This window comes from Zeus faber (assembly GCF_960531495.2).
Source record: "Zeus faber genome assembly, chromosome: 15".
NCBI lineage: Eukaryota > Metazoa > Chordata > Actinopteri > Zeiformes > Zeidae > Zeus > Zeus faber.
Genome location: NC_137194.1, coordinates 27,807,143 through 27,831,595, shown reverse-complemented (window position 1 = coordinate 27,831,595; position 24,453 = coordinate 27,807,143). Strand labels below are relative to the sequence as shown.

The 24,453-nt window shown below is 41.7% G+C and overlaps 3 protein-coding genes across 5 annotated transcripts in view; all 3 read left to right on the top strand.

Annotated features, from left to right (window-relative positions):
• gnas (GNAS complex locus) overlaps window positions 1-2,846 on the top strand; it is a 35,826-nt gene extending 32,980 nt beyond the window's left edge. For both annotated transcript variants that reach the window (XM_080015167.1, XM_080015166.1), the window contains one exon: window positions 108-2,846. In XM_080015167.1, the coding sequence (XP_079871293.1) occupies window positions 108-254 (147 nt within the window). In that variant the 3' untranslated portion in view covers window positions 255-2,846. The remainder of the gene's footprint in view (window positions 1-107) is intronic.
• A 2,615-nt stretch (window positions 2,847-5,461) lies between these two features.
• On the top strand, window positions 5,462-15,715 carry LOC307241142 (vesicle-associated membrane protein-associated protein B/C-like). 2 transcript variants are annotated; one of them, XM_080015171.1, is made up of 7 exons: window positions 5,462-5,485; window positions 6,200-6,372; window positions 9,445-9,597; window positions 10,039-10,142; window positions 10,546-10,623; window positions 13,328-13,498; window positions 13,876-15,715. In XM_080015171.1, the coding sequence occupies exons 2-7, from the start codon at window positions 6,315-6,317 to the stop codon at window positions 14,035-14,037; spliced, it is 726 nt and encodes a 241-aa protein (XP_079871297.1). In that variant the 5' UTR covers window positions 5,462-5,485; window positions 6,200-6,314; the 3' UTR covers window positions 14,038-15,715. The 2 variants fall into 2 exon arrangements, with proteins under 2 accessions (XP_079871297.1, XP_079871296.1); XM_080015170.1 differs by lacking the exon at window positions 5,462-5,485 and having other exon boundaries at window positions 6,132-6,372.
• Window positions 15,716-16,516: 801 nt separating this feature from the next.
• chmp4ba (charged multivesicular body protein 4Ba) lies at window positions 16,517-23,468 on the top strand. Its single transcript, XM_080015172.1, has 5 exons — window positions 16,517-16,789; window positions 18,018-18,195; window positions 19,775-19,889; window positions 21,252-21,378; window positions 22,208-23,468. Exons 1-5 carry the CDS (start codon window positions 16,606-16,608, stop codon window positions 22,276-22,278), a joined length of 675 nt encoding a protein of 224 aa, XP_079871298.1. The 5' UTR covers window positions 16,517-16,605; the 3' UTR covers window positions 22,279-23,468.
• Window positions 23,469-24,453: the final 985 nt, after the last annotated feature.

Sequence of the window (24,453 nt, the reverse complement as noted above, 5' to 3'; positions counted from 1 at the left end):
ACCTTATTGTAGGTTTTTCCTGTTTTGGCTTAATGCAAATCCCTGCAGTCTTTTTATATATTTTAATAAATTGTTGTTCTACTGTTTTTCTTTTGCTGTGTTTTTAGCGGATCAGCACGGCGAGCGGCGACGGGCGCCACTACTGTTACCCGCACTTCACCTGCGCCGTGGACACGGAGAACATCCGCCGCGTCTTCAACGACTGCCGCGACATCATCCAGAGGATGCACCTCCGGCAGTACGAGCTCTTGTGATGGGCAAGCGCCAAGAAACACAAGGAACAGTTTGAACTTTGACCCCTGAACCCTGAATCCCCTGAGCGTCTGAACTCCCCCTCCACCGCTCCAGTGAGGGGATCGAGGGGCCGGGCCAGGAAACGGAAACACAGATTCAGAAATCGCAAACCCTGAACTCTGAGCGACCCCCCACCCCTCCTCCTACCTCCCCACCGCCATATCAGATGCCACCAAACTGCAGCAGGAAGCCACGGTTTGATCAATGCATTTCGGGAGGATGTAAGAAACAGAACTTCCTCTCCCTCCTCCTCCGCTTCACCTGCCATGATCCCCTTGGACCCCCGTCCCCGTTCCGGTCCCTGTCACCGTCCGAGTCCTACTCTTCATCGCTGCCAACTGCAGACTTTTTTTTTTAGGGGAGGGTTGGACACAGGAGGAGGTCAAGATGTTGACTCTGAGCGAACTACTACTACTACAGCGCAACCTGGAAAGAGATTATTGTTGAAATACTGCGTAGAGTACACACATCACAACAGATTCACTGTATTTAAGAAACACGTAAAGCACTGTGCTCAGGACTCAAAACCAATCTCGTGGCGCCAACACAAACATGCAATCGGCATGGAACGCCGATCCTTGGACTTGTATTTCACACTCACACACACAGACTCTAAAAGGCCCGAACACAGTATCACAAAGTACACACACACACACACACACACACACACACACACACACACACACACACACACACACACACACACACTTTGTACTGGACTGCAGAGCTGCTGCAGCCGACACATGACCAATTGATTTACCCGGACTCGCCAACTGGTTTTCTGGCTGTTCCACGCTCAAGAGCTTGGAGATTAAACACGAAAGTGACTCTGTGGCTGCGGAAGGAGCGTGGGCGGCAGCGAGCGTCTGTGCCGTTAGGTTGGGGAACAAGGAAAGAGCCCGCGTGAGCCCATGTGAATTTGTTTCTTGTTTTTTGGAAAGGGAGGCCGGCAACCACGGGCCCCTCGACTCTCCCTCCTGCGGTGTCGCTTGGCGGCTCGACTTTGCCTTGTCAGCGCTGCAAATAAACCGAACTTCAGAAAAAAAAAAAAAGAAAAAAAACACACGCAAAGAGAAAAAAAACACCAACTTTTGTGCGAGTGGCAGAACCGTATAAGTTAAAGAGAACTCATCGTGTTTCACTGTCTCCACAGAGGGGATTTCTTTCATCTGTGTGGACTTCTGTGCCATCGTGCCCTGTGCGTTCTCTCTCTCTCTCTCTCTCTCTCTCTCTCTCTCTCTCTCTCTCTCCAAATTTGGAGTGTCTCTTTCTCGACCATTCTATTGTTCTGTTTCATCGCCTTACTCTTCTTAGTTTCTCTCTGCTGCGTTCACTGGCTTTTTGTCTCACTTATTGTGTTCCTCCCCTATTTTTCTCTCCTATCTTGCCTCCCTTTCTCTCCACCGCTTAACCTCGCTCCTTCCCTTGTTCGACCCTAAGCGGGTACCTGACTGGTGGGTCTTTTTTGTTTTTAGAAAGGGGGGGGGTGATGATTCAATACAAAATGAACACAAAAACAAAGACGACGGCACCAAACAGGACACTAATCTTTACTCAACGCCTTCTCCTCCTCCATTCCTCCTCCCTTCCCTTCCACACCCCTTCCACAACCTCTCCGTCTCCTTTTTTGTACGTCCGTCTTTAATTTTCTGCCGGTCTATTATTCTTGTACAGACTGTAAAATGTATTATTTTGTACAACTTTATTGACAAAAAAATAACTTTTAGAAGATCCCTGTGCCTTGATCACGACTGTACGTGTGTAATGAGCTAAAATGGGTGTCATACTGCGCTGTATAGCTTGGCCAACCCCCTCTCACCCGACTCCTCACCCCTTTCCAGGCTCTTTCTTTCCCTCTCCCCCTCTGTCTTTCTGTCTGTCCTCCCTCACTTGCTTTCGCTCTCCCTCCACAGGGATGGAGGACAACCATCCGTAGCTTTTGAAGTTACCCCCCCGCCGCCACCACCACCACCACCACCACCACCACCTTCTCTTGCCCCCTCTCTTTATGATTTAAATGTCTATTTTTGGATCCATATACCCTGAAAAGATAAATATATGAAATGTATATGGGTTTAAAAAAAGTATTTTATTAGAATCAAATGAACCTTGACAAAGTGTACACTTGATAGTGTGCGTATTGCTATAACTTAAAACCTTTCAAACTAAGTTGTGTTCAGGTTTCTTTTGTTTCGTCAGTGACATCTCCAAAAGACATTTTGAAGGGTTGATGAGGCGCTAAGAAGTGTTATTTACTTTTTTTTTTTTTCAGCTTTAAAGTTAAGGTGACGAAACAGACCCAAATGCAAATCAATGCTTGTTTCTACGCAAATATTTTTCTTTTGCTAAAGAAAGACAAAATAACGTTTAAAAAAAAAAATTTAAAAAAATAAAATAAAAGAAAAAAAATGATTTATTTTCTGATGGGGAGGGGTCCCTCCTTCCCAGCCTTGCACAACAGAGGCGGCCTGTACAGTATTAGCATTTTTCTCACTTCAGTGCCCTAGTCTTCATTTACTGTGTACATCAAATATGGGTCTCTACTTTCTGAACAGGAGCTCTGACAAATAAAAGATTTTTTGGTGCAGACAGCAACAGGTCCGTCATTATACACACACACACACACACACACACACCCACACACACACACACACGCACACGCGCGCGCGCACATGCACAAGGTGAAAGCAGTATTCAGTTTTATTTATCAATCTTATTTTTTTACTTCCTAAAATTGCATTGGTGTAGTTTTCCTGTTCAATTTGCAGTGACAGCAAGGAGGAGGGAGAGCTGCAAATCTGCTCCAGAGCAACTAGTTTCCTGTTTCTTAAAACTGGTTATTTTCTGTGTTACGACGAGACGTACATTTAGAATCTGCAACTTGTTAAACAACCATGAAGTTTGCAAAGCACGGATGTCCACAAGTTTTGATTTTTGATGTATAATGGATAGTTTGCACTTTTTCACGTGACATTTCCATCACAAAGTAAGTTCCCCGGAGTAAAGGCTCCAGTCACGTCCGTTGGCAAAGATAAAGGCTTGGAAATGCATTAAAGTATGCAGGAGCAATCACTTTCCAGACTGCAACTTCAATTTTTTCCATTAAATCTCAGTTGGTCACAACATATATGCTGACGGACTTGGTCCAGTGATAACTCACAGTGTACAAAAAGCCCGGTCCAAAACTATACATTCCAACCCTCATTAAACAGCTGTTGGAATAGTAATGGGCCTTGTATGGAAGAAAAAACAACAACCAATTCAGATCTCAATTCAGTGCTGTCAACGGCAGTCAAAGGTGATCTATTAATCCTTTATATATTTAGGAGTTATGCCTTAGTAACCCAATATTCATTAAACAGGCATAACCGACTCGTCATTATTTTAATCTATGTGCGGGTCTTTTTAATTTAACCCGCAGTGCTTTAATTCCCCACTGCGTTCTTTGGTTCTTAATTATTTCTGTAAATATCTTTGTAAATTATACATTTTTAGCTTAAGAATAGAATCTAAATATATATATTTTTTAAAAGGGCAGAATTGTTGAAGGACATTGTTGTTTAAGAACAATCAAAAAACTATATTTTTAATCATTGTGTCCCATTCATTTTTAACTGGAAGGAAATGTGAGGTTTGGATGTTAAACGTGACATCATGGTTTAACACAACGTTACAACTGTGATCATCATTAGTAGTAGAAGTAGTAGTGATATCGTATTATAATAAATTATATTTTACAAAACCAAAACACTCAGTGACACCCAAACGTGAGGAGGCGCCCGTGCTGCGTTTCAGTGCAGTAGGAAATCGGGGGGGGGGGGGACCCCGATCTCCTGCTGAGAAAAGCGCAAAGGAACGGGGAGCATAGCCGAGATCTGACGTCACAACGTCATGGCGCCACACGGAATTACCAACTTTCCACTTTTAAATTGGATGAAGAGAAATACATCCACATCAGTATCTCCTCAGTTCTATATAAATAGATTTTTATACATTGAAATTGAACCGCCGTTGTGAAAACAGATGTAAACTAAGACGAGTCGAGTGTAGGGGCGAAACGATTGAATCAACGATAATCAATCAATCAAACAATACGGTTTAAAATCAAATATCTGTAGTCCTATGGCCAGGCTGGATGATATTTTAATTGGGGGGAAAATCAGTCGACAGTGCAAAACCAGCAGGAGCGCAGTCAAGTAGCAGTAGACTGAGTTACAGGGAGATCTCCATTCAAACGAGATCGAAACCGCGTTTTCCCTTTTCTTCCTGCGTATGCTGCGTTTACGTTCCATGGGAATTCCTAGTGCTGGGCGGACCTTATGCCTTGTGCAGCTCTCCAGGTGTCTTCCGGTTTGTGCCGAAGAACCAGTCGAAGCTGCGGGGCCATTGAGAACGGAGCACACAGCGACACCTGGTGGTCTGCGGGAGGTACCGAGCAGGCTGCAGGTGGCGCTGTGGATCGTTGGTTTCAGAAGTTTCACACTCCGTGCACAATAAAAACCCATAAGAAGGCTTTGTGCCGTCATTTTGATTTGATATCCGCGGTTCAATTCTGTCGATATGCTCCAATAAAATGTTTGGATGTCTTGTCTGGTGATGACTACATGTTGTTTCAATGAAATGGTGGTGAGAAATTACGATGGACCCCAATTCAAAGTACTTTATTTAACCCATAAACACATTATATAAAAGCAAAGAATAAAAGAACAAGTTAAGACGGACCTACACAGAGTGATATAATGATCGACAGATAAAGATGTATCTTTATCCGTCCATCATTTTTATTATGTGTCTATTATTCTGTTAATGGCCTTAATTTTCCGCTTATATTTCTTTATTCAATATAAATCACCCAAATCAGCATCAACATCGAGGTGTGCTGGACTACTTTCTGCATCACTTTCAGCGGAGGAACTTTCAAACTTGTCAAACCGCTTCCGTATGGGAGGGCGTAAGCTCAAATGAACACGTTTTTTTTTTCCCCGACACGGTTTTTGCGCTCATGGCCTTTCATACTTCCGTTTTCGGTGGGTCAGTGACGTTGAGGCTTTATGACGTCAGAGTGACGTGTAGTCATAATTCCACTCAATCTATAAAGCACCGCGTTCATGCCGCGCGGTGTAACAGAGAAACAACCGCTGATCCGTCGCGTTCGCGCAGTCTGACCTCGGCCGACCCCGTTAAAACCAAGGTGTGGAGGTTTCTTCTGTTACAACTTTTCATTTGAAATGTATGCATGTATGCATGCATGTGAATAAGCGCTCTATCAACGCATTATACATTACATTTCTTTATTTATATTATATTTATAAACTGCTTGAAATACTACATTTTTATTTGGGTTTTATCCAGGGTGATTAATTCAAAATATGGGCGAAATCGAGCACATATAATAGAAATCACACTTAATCAGAAATCAGATATCTATATGTGTTTATACTGTCTGCAGTGTGATAAGATATTGTGATACATTTGAATGTAAGTAAGGCTGCATTACACTAAAGTAACGCAATGTTCTGAACGCTCTAGACTGTTGTAATCAATGCCTCGCTGTTGTAATCAATGCCTCGCTGTTGTAATCAATGCCTCTATCCACGTTGCTATTGATAAAATAATGCTTTCTTAGTCCCCAGGACTAATTCTGGAAAAATTAAGGGAAATTGTTCCTCGGCGATTTATCGTTTATGAATGTGTGTGAATATCTTATGAAAGCACCAATCGCCATCCCCCAACATGTTGTGTCAATATCGCCCAGCCCTGTTTACGTGTAGTATTTACGCCTTGACAGCTGACGTCAACTGGCATTTCCCAGTTGGAGCCTCGTAATTCCCACTCTCAACGCGTGACGTTGAACGCAGCACGAGCCCCGCACACGCACGGCGTATCATCCTCCTTTTCCCCGCAGGGAAGGCGCGACGGGCCGTGTGTTCCAGGGGAAACCGACCGCAGCTGCGGCGTAACGTGGTCTTCGCAGTCAGGGCGGCAAGGAGAAAACCCCGAAGGTCTGGGGGGGGGGGGACATGGCTCGACCAGAACAATGCCTTGTCCTGGAGCCTCAACACGAACTGAAATTCAGAGGTAATGTGGCCGGGCCCGCCACCCTGCAGCTGGAAGCTCACCGGCAACACCCAACTAACGCTTCTATATAAGGACGAATGTGTGAACGGCTGATTTTCTGTTTGTGTGGTGTGCTGTAGAATGATTACACTTAGCATTAGCTTTGAGCAAAACGGCTGCTCTGGCCTGCAGGAGTAGGTGAAGTGTCACTGCAGAGTTGAGTCGGGCCCCGCCGCCCTCTTCCCATAATCCACTCTCTAGCCCACCAGGTCTTTCAGTAATGTGCATGTTTTACCATGTGTACACTACCCTATCTCTTATTTTCTCGTATTTTGTGTGTTGATTTTTATTCAATCTATTAACCTAATATGGGTTCATACTGGGAATTCACAGTGCAGCACTTGGTGGACGCTTGTCCTTTTACAGTGTGCCTTATAAACAAATTATAGGACGTTGAAACTGGCAATACTACATACACCGCAAAGTACTCGGGTGTCTGGTGGACTCTTCCAGCATGCTCCACGTTCCGTCTTAATGTCATTAATCACAGTATTATGAGCAGGACCCTTCAAACCTGAATCCCTCACCAGGTTTCCGGCATACATGGCACTGTACACTCACAGGGTTGTGGTTGGTTTCGGAATCAATTGGCAATATTTTCTGCAATCGTGTAACATTGAACTACAGCTATTAGACCCAGCTATTAGACCCTTGATTTGCATTAAAGGGGACTTATTATGAAAACCTCTTTTTCAGTGCTTGTGCACATACATTTGGGTCTCTGATAGGCCTCCTTATACAAACGTGTGAAATAAAATCCACTGTGCATTTCTCCAAACGAAACTAATAAAAACAGTGTTTTTATTACAGATGTATATATCTTATTCGTTTATTTTGCGACGTTTAATTATTAAATGTAAAATAAAAGCCCTGTGTAGTGTCCCCCACAAACTTGAAACATGGCTAAGAAAAGTCAGAACTAACTTTCAAATGAGGCCTTGTAGATCCATTGTGTGAAGATTCAGCAACTGGATTGCTTATTTTTCTCCTCAAATTTGTTCAGAAACAGATTTTGGTGGACTGTTAGGGTTTTGAAATTGCTTCATACAACGGAACTGGGGCAGCAGCTCATTTTCATTTAAAGCAACACACACACAAACAGACCGCCAGGAACAGGAGGGTATTAGAGGCATGTTAGAATGGCTAGAATGCATAATCTGAGTGATATTTTCAGCAAAGGAAAAACTTCTAAGACATGTTTTGGGGACCTCAGAGCCATTGATAAGGACTCAAGGAGCCCAACCTGAGAGTGATTTTATTTTATTTTTTGTTTGTTTTGTTTATGATTTAGTCCAAACGTCTTGGAGATAACAATGGAACAATGATCCAATCATTCATTATTGTACATTCTCGGGTGGAGCCAAGGTATTGTAAATAATATAAAAGTGAAGTTTAACTATTAGTCACTTTGCTGGCGATCCCCTGGAACCTCTTGAAGGACCCCCAAGGGACCCCAGACCCCATGTTGAGAACCACTGATGTCTATGGTGTAGTTTAAGGTAGTGAATTTAATTTAACCCAGCTGTTCTAATCAGTGTTGATAATATCCACATTACCGATGATTGTTTCTTAAATATTCCATGTATGTAAATATCATCAAGGTTGTCGAGGTATTTGTCAAAAACTATCAGTGTGGCCCAGCCCTTTGTTTGACAGTTTTATTAGGTGGAATAATCCCAATTGCGGATTGTATGGTAAATAACGTTGGTTAATAGTCTTTTGGGAGGATGATGTGAGCTTGAATAACACCTTGTGTTAAACAACAAACAAGTAAGAATTGTCACAGAATGAATTTACCTGCTAATATGGAGTCCGAGACGTTTCAGTCATCCAGTTAAAGGCAGTTGGTCGATGTACTGACTGCTGTTCCCAGTGTTTTAAAGTTTGAAGCAGCCAAATAGAAATCCTATTGTGGCAGTTTTGCCTACCACCTGCCACCCAAGTGCCATTTTCAGGGCCCTCTGGCACAGAGACACAGACGATGGGGTTGCAGACACAGGTTTATTGTAGCGAGTGGGCTCGTTGGAATAAGCCCAGGACATGACATGTCATGACAAGGGCTCCTCTCATGTGTGTGGGGATGGTTTTGCCTGTTGCTTGTTAGACCAACCAACATGCAAAAGGTATACAGCCACTCCTAGACCAATTGCCTAGACCCAGGACCAGTTTGGCTGCTCAAACACACACCATCCCCACACTACATACCCGACACCAAACTGAGGCCAGGGATTCTCCCTGGCCGAAGCCTACTCCTCCCCCAACCAAGCAGAGAAAAAAGAAAGTAGAATGCCTGGACTCTGACACAGGGTTCCCATACCTAGAAAAAACAGACTCTGACACAGGGTTCCTATACCGTAAATAAAACCACTTGACTCTGAAACAGGGTTCCCATGCCTCCAACCAACAAATCCCTGTTCAGGGGCTATAGTGGCAGTTTAGTCTGCCATGCACCTCCCAAGTGGCATTTACCTGTTGCTCGTTTGACCAATCAACGAGCAACGGGTATACAACCACTGATCCAGGGCCCCAACTGCCTCGCCCCGGGACAGGTGTAGCTGCTCAAACCACACCATCCCCACACCACACCTGCCTGTCCTCCCTCTTTTTTTTTTTTTTTATTTTTTTTTTATACACACTCTGTGAACTAACCTTGGGGAACAGATAATGTGGACAAACCTCAGTGCAGCAACAAAAGTTCCTTCTCCATGAAAAGACTTGAACGAATAGAAAGACCCCCAAATTTCACTGCATTCTGAATAACTGAACACAAGGGATGAACCATTACAACTTTCTCAACACCACAATACAAATCCATATGTTAAACCTAGAATGGATCCACTTTTCGCGAACAGATTATGAACAATATTGAAACAAAGTGATTGACTTGAAATTCATTTTTCTCCTTCAAAGACGCCCAACATGCTTCTTTGTGGCGTTCTGCTTTGTATTGGGGAAACGGGAGAGCCAAAACAAATGCACGCGTTGTCAGTTAAAACATGTCTTTGTTGATTTTTTTTTTTTACGTGATTTCAGGTCCATTCACAGATGTTGTCGCTGCCAATCTGAAGCTCACCAACCCCACAGACAGAAACGTTTGCTTCAAAGTCAAGACGACTGCTCCACGTCGATACTGCGTGCGTCCCAACAGTGGCGTCATTGATGCCGGAACCTTCACTAATGTTGCTGGTTTGTATACAGATATACATTTTTCCAGTTTTTAAAAGAAAACATCAAATAGCAATACTAATAAAGTTGTAACATTTTCAGTCCCTTAAATGGTGCGAGGATGTGTAAATATGTGGATATTTGTTTGAGGTAGTATACAAGTGGTAAAGGTTCCGTACGCTGTTGTGTGCAGAAGCATTTTGGCAGAAGCATTTGATGAGAGAATGAATGTTTACTAAAGTCATACATTGCTATGAAAAAGATCAATGTGTTCCCTCATTTATTATAACATTACATGTTACAAACTAACAACATACTATTGTTTTCCATTTTCCTGTGAATTGTAATCAAGCTTAGGTGTAATCATCATTACAACTTTACAGCATTCCTTTCCAGGATGCATCACTACTGCTATTGGAAAATAAGCAGATAGTTGAAACTTCGCTCTGTTGCCTCTTACAGTTATGCTCCAGCCTTTCGACTACGACCCCGCAGAGAGGAGCAAACATAAATTCATGGTGCAGTCCATGATGGCTCCTCATGACATGACCGACATTGAGGCAGTGGTGAGTCGAGCTGTCACCATCCTGGAATTTCAGTTGACAATGAGATGTCACGCAAATACATTTATTTTTGGTCATTTCTCACCACTATCACAGTATATGCGTATAATAGTGTAATAACACACATCCCGCCTTTATGAAGAAGAGAAGTTTACTGACAATGAACAAGATGCTCTTTAAATTGTCACAAAATACACCCAGTCAATGAATAAATGGAAATAGCTTTTGTTTTAAAGCCAGCTAAAGTGACCCTTTGCAAATAGAAGTTCTAAGACGCAGTTGAATGTTTATTTGAAAATTCTTCTGTCAATAGTAGTGTGGCCTACAGTCAAGTCAAATAAGCAAAATCTCAAATGGCGATCACCATATTCTTCTTTTCAACAAAGCTGTTTATTTGTTTGTGTAGTGGAAAGCAGCGAAACCAGAGGAGCTGATGGACTCAAAGTTGAAATGTTTCTTCGAAATGGCGCTCGAAAACGATAAAGTAAGTGACACCAACCATGGGGCCCTTGGCTATTTAATGTGGTTTCTGTAGCACTCTCTGCTTCACTACATTGACATACATACATGCATTCTGTACAAATGACAGATTTTAAAGGGGATTTGGTAAATAAAAGACATGTGACTTTCCAAGCTGACACACCTACTCATTGGACAAAAAAACAACGAACCATTTCTTCATACTCGTTTTTGCTAGTCAGCAACTACAGCCCTGAGCAGGTAGTGAGATTGTCTGGAAGTGGCCTTCCCCTCTGCAAAGACATCACATTGCATGCAACCTCAGTTTCTAGTGTTTTTGCTCATTTTTGTGTTGTATTTGTAACTCACCCAGCTCTGTCTTTTTAACCTTCAATTCTCTTCCTTATGGTTCCTATTTGAGCCACAATGGCAGGGCAGTGCCCTCCATTTTGGGTTTTAAGCTACTAGCTAGTTATCTGTCTGAATCACAACGAGTGTGTTTGGAGGCCACGTCCGCTACGTTGTTATGAACGTCACACCGATTCTGTTTTAGGATTTTGGTCTATAATAAACTATTGCATTCCACTAGAGGGAACTCACACACCATTCACCGTCCATAAAAGGTAAAACACAAATTAATGAAGTTATTTAGAACATCTCCTTTCCAGCCTTTCGATCTGAACCAAACCACATTTCTTTTGAGTAGCCATTGATATTCAGACTGAGAAGAATTGTATAAAATAAGATAACTTGACAAGGTTAAAATTAAAGCTTCCTCCATTTTGGTCTCTTGAAAGACTGCCCCTCTAAAGATCAACACAGCCAATGCAGCTTTCATGTTGGTCAATGCCACAAATTCACACGTCAATGTACGGCTGGGCTGGTTATTTCATAATCGGGTGATTGATGGTTATCGACACATGAAAAAAAAAGTTATAATCACTTGTTAATGTTTTTCTAAAATGTAAAAAAAAATCTACCTTTCCTACATAAATCATTTCATGTATGCTTAGACACCACACAATCCCACTAAAACAAACCTGACAATACTTCTCCCTGCCGAAATTACGCTGTCTTGACAACACAACAGCGTCCGCCTCTAGTGTAATGTATGACATACGATTGAGGAGAATCACACTGATTTAATAAAATCATTTAAAGTTAAAAATTATTTTATTTAATAAATGCTGTAGCCTTGTATAGGGACAGTGCTGTGTTGCAGAGAGCGGAACTGTGAGTGGCTGCCGCCTGCACCGGCACTGGAGCGCACCATGCCGTATCCGTATAAGTCATCTAATGCCCATTGCCAATTCCATCTCCACGCTCCAGGCTCTGATGGTACTTTTGACGTTTTTTGGATTGGCTTAAAGTTTTTTTTGACAAGGTACAGCTCCCGAATGGTTATTTTTCCTGTGGCCAACCAACCAATGTAAACATGGTCGTCAAAATGTCACACCCGTGTCCCGACACGCCACACAGACAGCGTTTCGGCCCGGTTTCACCTCTGTGACTACTGCCGCTGCCGGCTCAGAGGTGGATCGACAATACCCCCATTCTGTGCTCGTACCTTTTTTATACAGAACGAAGAGGCAGAATAAACGCACAACATTCCCGCCTTGAAGAGGCTGTGTAAAAGGGGTTTATGTAATAATAATAATAATAAGATTGGTGGTGACGGGGCCTGTCGCTTTAAGACATGATTTTTGTTACCCAACCCGAGAAACAACTGGCTCGAATGCATGAAAAATAAGGAGGGACATGGCACCAGGTTCGATGCGAATGAATGCGTTTATTAAAAAAATAATAATAATAATAATTTAAAAAAAATATATATATATATATATATCTCAAAGGAAAAGCTTGATTTTGTGTCAAGTTGTCGCAACCCAGCGCAGATACACTCCTGAGCAACCAATGCAGACCAATGGAGTCTACACTACACACGTTGCATGGTGCGACTGCCCCCTCCAGAGCCACAACCTGCACATATATAACCAATTGGATGATGATGTCACAAAGTGCCTCACTCCACAAAAATCAATCTCGCTCCACCACCCGTGAATGTTCTTCAACTTCCGTTTTCAATGGTTTGGATCAAACTTGTACCACATGTCTGAGATGTCCCGGTCTAAAGAGACCACAACCATGTCCGTGGGTTCGGCGGTTATCGTGCGGCAGACACTTTTAGCCCGAAAAATGCCAAGGAGAAGAAAAATATGAAAAATCGACACAATAACAGCAGCCGAACAGGTTTTTAGCACCACAGGAAACTTAGTCACTCAGTTGATTCCATTATTGGGTGGCTATCGATCGGCAGCAAATATTTGATGACCGGCTCAGCCCTACGTCGTCATTCACCAAGGTTTAAGTCAATACAAAGGCCTGGCAGCAAATTGAACTTGCTACTTGAAGCAAATCCACCAATCGCTGCAATTGCATTGAAATTGATTTAAATTCTGTGCGACACAAAAGTTGGTTCTAATGGAGCTTGAGACACGGATCGCATTTTTGTCCTCGAGCTTGATATTTCAAAATAAGTCACCACATTTTGTCAGGAGAGCTTCCATCCATTGGCGCCGCATCCTCAAGTCATCCATCGCTTTGTTTTATTAATTTGTCATTTATTTTGTTTCTCACTCTTACCCCCCACCCCTTCCATTATATGTCTGCACCCTCCCCTCCCTCTCCACCACACCCCATCCCCCAATTCCTCCCTTTTCCTCCCACAGTATGAGGGTGACAGCCCCACACCTCTACCCTCCCCCCTTCAGTTGGAGCAATCCATCCTGCTCAAGTCCAGCAGCGCCCTGGAGGATGGGGAGGTGAAGAAGATCATGGAGGAGTGCAAGAGGCTGCAGATGGAGGTGCATCGGCTACGGGAAGAAAACACACAGATCAGGGTGAGATGTCCGAAAACCACAGTAACAACAGCAGCAGCAGCAATGTCCCAGCCATGTGTTGTCGCAGACACTACAATGTGGATGTAGAAATAGAATAATAGTCTGTTGTTGTGGGCTTTCTGCTGCTTCACATGCCGTCAAATACAAGTACGGTGCAGTGAGATGATGAAAGGGCAACTCCAGACCGTGCTAAACAAATTAGGAAGAAAAAATGTAGAATGTAATATAATCAAAATTGCAAAACTATATGTTCACAAGGAAGCAAAAAATATATAATTGCAGTGATTGCATTGAAATAAGTGGAAATCTGTGTGAAGTTTTACTGTCGTGTGTGTGAGGCGTTATGCTTTGACATTTGGACTCCCTTTGCGTGGCAGGAGGACGACGGGCTGCGGAAGAGAAAAGGGACGTCATCGGGCGGTCCCTACTCCTCCATGGCGACATCTGGCACGCAGCAAGGCTTTCGCAGTCTCCGCATTCTCGCTCTCTGCATCCTCTTCTTCGTCATCGGAGTCATCGGCGGCAAGCTGCTCCTGTAAGGATGGACAGAATGCAGTGGGGGGTGGGGAACTGCAACCACAGCAACGATTATTGAGGTTTATTTTATTTGTCTTGTGTGTGTTTGTTTCTTTTTACAATTCTGTTCTTGGGTTGGTGTTTGTTTTTTGTTTTTGTTTTTTTTAAGCATTTGAGGCAATATCATAAGGGTTTCTCTGAGTAGAAGATTAAAAAATATTTAATGTATCAAGAATGAAAAGAAAAAGGAAGGTGTGTTAATTGTGAGTGAAAACACTCGTCGTCTTTTTTTTAATGATCACTCTCTGATTGTTTTTCTCCATCCCCACTGCCTTCTGAACTATCTTTAAATTTGGGGAGGGGGGCTTCCTTATTGAAGCCCAGTCTTCACATAATCTACCCAGAATGCTTCAGAGTACAAAAATCTCTCTGGTAATGTTTATCTTCCATTTGATTCAGATGATTCTCAAGGAGGTTGGGAGCTTGAGGCTTTTGATTCAAGACTTTTCTTCCCCCCCTTTTTTCTTTAAACAACTAATCAGAATCAAACAGCGTATTGTCTCCTGAGAAGTATCTGAATAAAATGTGAGCCAGTAGAAGCCATGTTGGGGTTTTCTGTTATTTTCCTTCTATGCGGGAGTGGCACATGTGGCTGCGTAAATGTTGTAATGATCACTGTTTTTATCTGTTGGCGTATGACAGGAAGATCACAAATAGTGAATTGAATAGTGTTGAAGAGTTTGAGCATCACTGAAGAGAGCTTTTTTTGATTGAATTAAAATCCTGTCAGCCAAACAGATTATACTGTATGTACGCACCAGAAAAAAAGGGGGGTCTTAGCAGAAAATGATTTATATGGGGCCCCATCAGACCCAGCTGCCAGCTCAGCATGTTTTGTGTGTTTTTTTTCCTTTGAATTCAAATCTTTTCACTTGTTTTTGGCCTTTGGTAGAACTGAGACAAACATGTGAGCTTATGAAATATATATTGTAAGTGGGCGTTAGAATGACCCACTTGGTGTGATTTTAGACTGTTTCTGTAGTCGCTTCCTCAGGATGAAAACTAAAGGATGGCATCTGAACAAAGAAGCTGCCCTGGTTTTAAAGTTGTGTTTTTATGCAAAGCCAATCTGGACACACGTTATATGATATAACTGTTGCTTTGACACCCTCATACAGTTCAATCCATCAAAATGTTGTGTTTTGCTGTATTCTGTCACTTCTATTATATCCAATGTCCATTCTGTGTTCTGAATGGAATACCAGGGTTAAAATTATGCCAAAAAATGAAAAGTCTTCTCAAAGGGACCACGGCCATTATGGTTTATGCGTTTTTGTTTTGTTGTGCCTTTTATTTTCGAGGTTTCGTGTAAACAAGAAAATACAATATTAGACATCAAATACCTATCTAAGTGAAGTTTGTTGTCTAAAAGCAAAACATGGTTTGTTTGTTTTTTTCTTGAGGGAAATCATAAACTGGAGGTGTGGATGGCCAAGAGGACTAACCTGTGAATACACACATTTTAAGTAACAATTTCACACAAGTGTGTAACCACAAAATAATTGGAGTGTGTGTGTGTGGGGGGGGGATACACACACCGTATAATACATGAATTAAATTATGAACATAAATCCAAGTCATTAACAAACTTAAGTACGGAAAAAATAAAGCAACTATTGTGGATCATGTAGCGTCATAATGAATGAATTAAAAATATAACCCCCCCCCCCCCCCATGTCTGTTTATGGAAGGTTAGCTTTTTTCTGGTTATTGATTCAGAAAAAAACGTTTGACCCTTTGTTAAGTTATTTTTGTAGGATTATTTTTAAATTACAAATTAATTAGCAAAGGAGGCGGTGAAGGAGACTTGTCATGTACCTCTGCCCTCAAGGCGGCCACAAACTTCCATCGGACATTACCTCATCGAACACGACTTCGTCACTGGAACTCAACCAGGAAGTAGAATAAAACCCACTGCGTGAATATTTTCATATTTTTAGACATGCTTTTTTTTTATCACCAGACATTTCGCTGATGTAACCACGAAATAATTGTATACTGTTTTGTATACATATAAATAAACCAAACGTAACTCAAAAATCATTATTAAAATGTAGTCAACGGAAAACAAATAAATAAAAGAAACCACTATGAATTGATATATTTAACCCCTCGGGTTTGCTTATTTCGCCTTAATTTATTGGCGATTGATCTAGAAAATCAAAGGCGAGCCCCGCGAAAAGTTAGTTCCGTAGGACGATTCAAACATGTGCACAATTTCAAGCTGTTCTAAGATGACTTATCGACCGTCGGGGTGAGTTGCGTATGTGCGCGCACACCCGGGCCTGACTCCGATGGGACTTCGAGCTCCGTCTTGCACCGCTCCCGTCCGTCCAAGAGAGGGCGCCGAACGTCTGCGAACACTCATACGTCAGTGGCCTTCAACCCGGAATTGGAAAAAAAAACAAACAACTCAGGCTGGGGTGCAGTGTGGGGGGGGGAGCTGGCGGCTAGTGCGGAGCTTTCACGCGCGTTCCTCATCGTTTTTTAGACATCTGCTTTTCGGTTTTGTATCTTTCATCACCCCAGAGATGTCACTGTTTGGTAAGTTCTTCGGCGGAGGGGGTAAGGGGGGGAAAGGACCGAGTCCCCAGGAGGCGATCCAGAAGCTCCGGGAGACGGAGGAAATGCTGAGCAAGAAGCAGGAGTTTCTGGAGAAGAAGATCGAGCTGGAGCTGGCCACCGCCAAGAAGAACGGCACGAAAAACAAGCGAGGTGGGCCGATGGATGCTGTTAAACTGAGCCCCTAACACCACTCACTTCGCTGCGATGCTTGCTGCCAAAGGGGACTACCGTTAGCTGCGTCCTAGCTAGCTGCTTACTCCCTGCTGATCAATACATATACAATAAGTGTTTGATTGATTGGCGGATTGTTGTATTGCTTTCTGATTTCTCATGGTCTGCTGAGACTTGACCGACCGAGATTTTTTTTAATTATTATTGTTATTATATCCGGCAAAGAGATGTTGTCCTATCCTTATGTGAAGTGCGTTTTTATGTGACTGTTGTGTTTAAAGAAGCATCTAACTTCTTTAAATCCGTATATACATTGTCCAACCCCGGAGGATTTACAGCATCACACATCAACACAATAGGCAATAATAATAAAATGTTATAAATAAAAATATTGCATATGTTTATATGAAATACCAAAAAGTATGTACTCAAAATAGAACAATTGGCAATATACAATAAATCTGAAAATAACTCAAACTTATAAAGAAATTGGCAACATACAATAAACCGAAAAAATAACAATAAACCTCTGTATCAACAATCTGTCACTGTCCAAAACAATCAAAATGGGATTTGGTCCATTGTAGATAAACCTGGCCTATCTCTAGTTTTGCACATTGCCCTATTCCCAATCATTAAACTGCTATCGACTGTGCCAGTCAGCATGGCACATTTTCATGTCAATTAGTACCACACCTTGTAACTACTATGTTGCTGTGGACTGATGAGTTTCTGTTTATTTTTCCATTAAATCTTGTATAAGTCATGCATTAATGTTCAAGTGGAACATTTTTGTTCCTGATGCATCTGGCTACTCTTGAGCAGCGGTGGAAAGAATACTGGAAGACTGTTCTTACAAGTACTGCCACTGTAGAATTAATTTACTTGAGTACAAGTAGCTAGTATACTCTAATACTACTCAAGTAATTATAAACAAGTTACTTCTATATATATATATATATATATATATATAGATAGATAGATAGATAGATAGTGGATAGATAGATGAGTGTGTGTGTGTGTACTGTATATATGTGTGTGTGTTCTGTTTTCACAAATAGCCTATTTTGAAATGCTTAAAGAAGGATAAATGAGTGCCTGTTGTCATGGACACGCTCACGCGATAGGCACATTTTTTTTTTTCTTCTTAGTGAAGTGCTTAGTGTTAATGTACCCTAACATTCTCCCTCTGGTGCTTCTCATCCAGGCGCTTTGCAGGCCTTGAAAAGAAAGAAGCGCTACGAGAAGCAGCTTGCTCAGATCGACGGCACACTGTCCACCATCGAGTTCCAGAGAGAAGCTCTGGAAAACGCCAACACCAACACTGAAGTGCTCAAGAACATGGGATTCGCAGCCAAGGCCATGAAGTCGGCCCATGAAAACATGTAAGTCATTCAGTCATTTCAGAATTCTGAAATGCTGTATCTCTCATGTATCAAAACACAGGAATTTGATATAGTCATGTTGAATGTAAGCATGTTCAATGCTTATGTTATATTAGACTGTCTATCTGTCCTATCACCCTAAACAAAAATGTTGGGTCACTACTCTGAGTGAATGGTCTTTTGGTGAAACTTGCCAAACTAGACTGTAGTCAGTCATATGGGAGGTGTTTGCAGGTTACATACTACAACATTTCATGATTTAAGGAGCATTATTATACACCACAGAATATTTTTGAATATCTGTGTAGTAGGCTTGGGCTGATTTACAATTAAATCGTCTATCGGCGATCGACTCAATCGATCGCGATTGATATTGATGACAGACTTTTTAAAAATCTTTTTGTTTGTTTTTTATCCGGCAGGAAAAATCAGAGAATTGAATCCGTATAAGTGCAGTTTACTGTGTTCTGAAACTGGAGCGGGGAGAGGGAGCGGAGGCTCTCCCCCTCTCCGCTCAGAGCTGTCCAGTAACCTCTGGTGATTGGGTCTCACTTCTCCTCTACAGTCCAGTACAGAGGCTTTGCTAGGGGAGGGTCCTCACAAAAAAAGGTAGACACATGAACCCCAACTCCGGTTCTAGGCATTTTTCCGCTCTGGGCAAACAGAGCAGCACAGCAGAGGACTGATCACTGGAGGAGATGCACGGCACTCCGCTGTGCGCACATCATAGGTGCGGCGAGGTTCAAGGTTCATGAAGAGTTCCCCATGAATATGTCTTACCCAGACAATCCGCTACCTCGATACCCATTATTTAAAAAAATAATAATAATATATGTTTTTAAAGCACAACTGATAGGAAGGGCACCGTGGGGTAGATGGGGCAGGTGCTCGGACGACCCCCCCCCCCCCCCCCCGCTCAGTATGCAAATCTTGTGATAATAATATATAATATAATCTCATATAGAAAGGTTTTGATTTATTTTATTTCCTGAGTTTTTTTTTACTTGTATGGACAATGAAAAACATAAACCTAACTCAGAAAATTAGAGCAGAGTTGTTGTGGGTTTTTCTGTTTGTTTGTCCTCCAGACAGCGGTGCCTGCAGCCTCCCGTGCCTGTCTTTTTATTTTAATTTAATGCAAACTTCATCCATTGTTTTCTATGACATCGTAACGTTCCAGAGATTTGATTGCATTTGATTAGATTGCACTTAAATGGTCCCAGCAGGCAAAATGCATCAATACAGGAACTGAGATACACTAATGTTGGAATTACAATACAAAGGGGGTTAATCATCAAGAGAACAATATGCTCACTGTGGAGTTCATATGTATCTGGAAGAAAATACTTATTTCAAAATATGTTATGTTATTTGTGCTTTGTCATGCTATTTCAGTTCCACAATATTGGTTGTGGTAAGTCTGTGGTATCATTTAAATGAATTGTATCAGCCACAATTTGGCTTTGAAACTGCATTGGCCTGTGTTTTTATCAAGGTTATGGAGCAGGAATTTGGGTGGATGGCCGTGTTTTGGGCTGCATATGCTGTGACATAAAGACTGGTGTCATTGTCGTTCCAGGGACATTGACAAGGTTGACGACCTGATGCAGGAAATCACGGAGCAGCAGGAGGTCGCCCAGGAGATCTCTGACGCCATCTCCAAACCTGTTGGCTTCGGAGAGGAGTTTGATGAAGTAGGCAGCTCAATCATAACTTTAGAGACATTTTATTGCTTAACAAAGTTATATATTGGTCAAGAAAATGTGAGTGTGACTGAGGTTACATTAGGCTTGTGTGTGGTGAGATGTAGCGGCTGATTGAGTGTTAGAGTGATCCGATAGTTATATGAACAATATTAATTATCTAGTAGTGGTAAATTGAGATAACAGATGTAGATTATTTTGTAGTTTATTTGCCTCTCTCAACAGAAATAATTTTTCTAAAATTCTGTTAGTTTACAAAAATGTTAGCTTCCTGACTGCAGGCGAGCTTGCTGTTTACAGTAACCTGTAAAGTGTTGCGGTATACACAGTGAAATGTCTCAGTGATATTTTAATGAATATCAGACTCATGGAATGACTCATCCGATCAAATTACCCGAGCGGATCTAACTGTTGAACTGTCATTCTGATTCTGAATTCCCACCAGTCCATTTGTCTGTATGCATCACTCTAAATGTTGTCCAATGACTTCCCTGATGACTGTGCCCTACTTTTAAATTGTTTTATTCATAGTTGGATCTTCCCCTGGCGATGGCACGCTGTCACTCAAGACAATATTGCGCAGAAAAGATGAATGGGATTCCAGTCAAATGTTCAGTCATTAGCACTTCCAATCGCTCATGGATACAAATTAGATTTTGAATCACTTCCACCACAGATCTGCTTCCCTACTGTACATAAATTGATAAGTCGGATCAGTATCAGAGATTTTCGTGGAGCGTTTTAGCCTCTACCTACATAGTCTCACTTATCAATGTTACATATTGAAACAGATAAGCGTGAAATAATGGACACTATTGTATTACATTTTTGTATTACAAAGCAACAAATTAAATGTAATCATCACATATCTTTGCCGAGACATCGACGGCAGAAAGAGTACTCAGTCTTGTGTAATTTGATGTTCGTCTGTGACATCCTGGTGGATCAATTCCCTCTGTAATCGTTGTTATATCAACATAAAAGTCCATTAGCCAAATTGTTGACAAAAATATGTTTTTCAATAAGCTTCACATTTTGGCGACAACCTCATGACACTGGTATATGCCGAAATAAATCCACACATTGTGCATTCAGGCACTGGTCACAATGGTATTTGTGAATGTGAAATTTCTCACAAAATTCAAATAATTTCAATGTAATCCTCGTGATTGGGACATTCGCTTCAGTTAAAAAAACGAATCATAAAGGAATAATCACAAAGTTTCGCATAGAGTTTAACCTTTGTGAACTTTGACAAACAAAAACGAGAATTGTTTGTTGGCCTTGAAGGGGTACTCTGTTCAGTTTCTCTCTCAGTTTGACGTTGCTGCCATTCTGTGTCGCCCGCCTCAGGACGAGCTGCTGGCGGAGCTGGATGAGCTGGAGCAGGAGGAACTGGACAAAAACCTGCTGGAGATCGGGGGGACGGAGAATGTCATGCTGCCCAACGTGCCTTCCACTTCACTACCTTCCAGACCTGGTGAGGACTTAATTAATCTCCAGGAAATTCCTTAATACACTTCTTTTTATGTGACAACATCCCGCTTGCTACCAGCAGTAATATTCAGTTTGCTCTTGTGGGCGTCTCTTCCCACGTGTACGGGTTATGTGTACGGGACATGACATGTTAGGGAGGGAGACATCCGTTCTGGCAGTGAAGTGCCAACATGGAAGGGTTTTATTATTATTTTTATTCATATTATTAATAATAATAATAACAAAAAGACTCGCTGGCAAAACCAGAACATAAAATTAAAGGACTGATCAATCTCTCCCAGTCGTGCTCTGGTCTGCAGCCGTTTTTGCACCACATGATCCCCACTGAAAAGCCAGTACAACATATATGAAAGCTCTCCCAGCCGGGTCCGACCAATCAGCGCTGAAGAGGCTGATTTGGCAGACCCGGTACAGCTGCGCCGCCACAGAGCCAAGTCAACCCTGTCACTTGCAGACGTGGCTTAACCACCCCCCTGTCTGCCACAGTTATAAATCTACATTTGAAGTTTGACTTGAGCTTTTGATCGGTAAATAGTGCTACATGTATTGGCTAACAATCCAGAGGGCAACATTTTTAGGTTTGAGTCTACGCATAAGTACAGTTTGACGAGATTTTAAAATCTAATTTTGAATTTCAATTTATAAAATCAGTGATTTGGTTAAAATGTATGGCGATGACTTGTATTACTGTATAAAAACATGACTGTTTTCATTATTGTTCAAAAATACAGGTGGATCCCAGGGCAAGATTTATAAATTGACTAAAATGACAATGAGGCAGCATTTCTGATGTTTTCCTCTTTCATCCCCAGCCAAGAAGGACAAGGAAGAAGACGAGGATGACATGGAGGATCTACAGCGCTGGGCCATGGAAGCCATGTAGACGTAGCATCAACCACCGCTCACCTGCATCAGAAAGAAAGGGAAAGAGGAGGAGAGGGAGAGAGAGTGAATGGACCATGGGATCATTAGTATGGGTGTTTTGTATGTCTGAAGGAAGCTGACTGTCTTCTGAATATAACACTACAAATTGCTACCCCCCCCAAACCTTCCTTCCGACACCCGGTTCCAGAGGACACAGCCTCACCATTCAGCGTTATGACGCAAGTCAGGGTTGAGTGCTCAAAGCTACCACTATCACTCCACGGCTCACCAGTCAAACCATAAGAGAACATGATATCCAATAGTTCTACCGCTGCATTATCGCCCTCCTAGAGTCTTGTGTTAATGTAATTTCAATGACCAGGGAATATGTTGGGAATGAGATCCTCAATCTGATAAAAATGTCAGATATGTGAAGTTAAACTTGCTGTTTTTGTTTTTTTTAGTTTACAAAAAACAGATTATAATCCTTGCTCTTTGTTAATTGCTCCTGTGCGTTGGGCAGCCACTGAGCATGCTCTGATGGAGAAACTCTGAACTGTCTTTGTTATCCGACCCCGTTTGTTTATGTTTATATGTTTGTTTATTTTGTTATGCACTAAGTCCATCTCTCCTCTACGCCTCGAACCTGTTGGAGTTTCAGCTTCCTCGCACCAAATGGTTCTCGTTATTTTATGTAAATATCCCAGAGTGATATTTTTATTTTGTTTTCCTTCCGTCAGTTTTTTTTTTCCCCGGAAGGGTTCAGTTGTATGACGCATGCAACACCAGGAAATCATCACACAATCACACTGCACGGCTAAAGCGAGAGAGATGTATTAACCAAACACCCTTGTCCTGTTCTCTGTCTGGATCCCTTTCTCATCAAGGTTTTTAATTTCAATTGTATAATGTAAAAAACAAAATACACATTTCACACTTTATTAACTTCATTGAAGAATAATAAATAAATGATGGTTTATATGATAATAGGATTAGGTTAGTTTATCTACAATGCCAGTGTTTTGGATTGAAACTACTTATTCAGATTTCTTTAAATGTTTTTGGTTTTTTTTTCCAAAAAACATGATGTACATTTTTTACATAGAAATTATGTAACACAAGGACGGACAAGCATGTTTGCATTAAATGTTTTATTTATCCAGATGAGAGTATTAGTTGGAAATTCATTATTAAAGTTTTCAATTCTTTCGCTGTGGTGGAAGCTCTTTTTTTGTCATCATTGAAAGTATTTGACAGCATAAGAATCACAAGGCTGTTATTACATATTTGTCAGTGGCAAAAATAAAACGTTTGATCATGAATAGGTTATTTGCAAGAGGGGGAAACGAGGAACTATTTAATAAGATCAATGTATACAGTTATGTAATTCTCAGCTTTGCATTCAGTGTGTGCTGCCTGTAAATTAGGGGAGGAGCCTTAATCACAAAATTGCAGATTTTGCAACAATAATACACATGTGCGCACAGAGAAGCAAACACAACTCTCGAGAAAAACACTTTTCCTCGAATGTTATTCAGTTTCACTGCCTTTTCGTAGTACATCTGAACATAGATTGTATATTTCTCAATAAGATATTCCTGCCCTATAAAAATGAAGGGTTGTCTCTCTCCCTCTCTGTAATTATGGGATTTTCCCCCCGTAAAATCATTCATTTCAATCAAATCCTCCATAAGCAGTATACTGTGTATTTGCGTGAACCCATGCGCTTCACTTGGCAAACGCTTGCCTTCTTGAATGCTCTGATGCTGCATTCCATTGAAGTGGCGACCTCGGGAAAAAATGCAGCTCCCACAAGGGAGCGCGCAAAGGAAAGACCGTTCAAGTCGGAATTCCAAATCATAATTTCTGGGCAGAGCGTTTCAAGTCCGAATTTGGCGAGATAACCGCTCTGACGTCACACTGGAACGTGACACGCTGTTAAAAAGTGAATGAAGTTACCGTTGCGTGTGTTTTCTATTGATGAAAACACGTCTAATTTCAACCTATTTAACTACTGATATTTACTGCACGTAGTCATGTTTTCGTGTTATGGTAACACACGGCTTGTAGAATTCATAAGCTTTGCCAGACAAACAAGCGTTTACCGCGGGGCTCCATGTTCGGAAATGGGGAAGTATACGCACGGAATTTACTATTTCCGAGCTGTATGGAGACGCAGCGTCAAACGCGATTC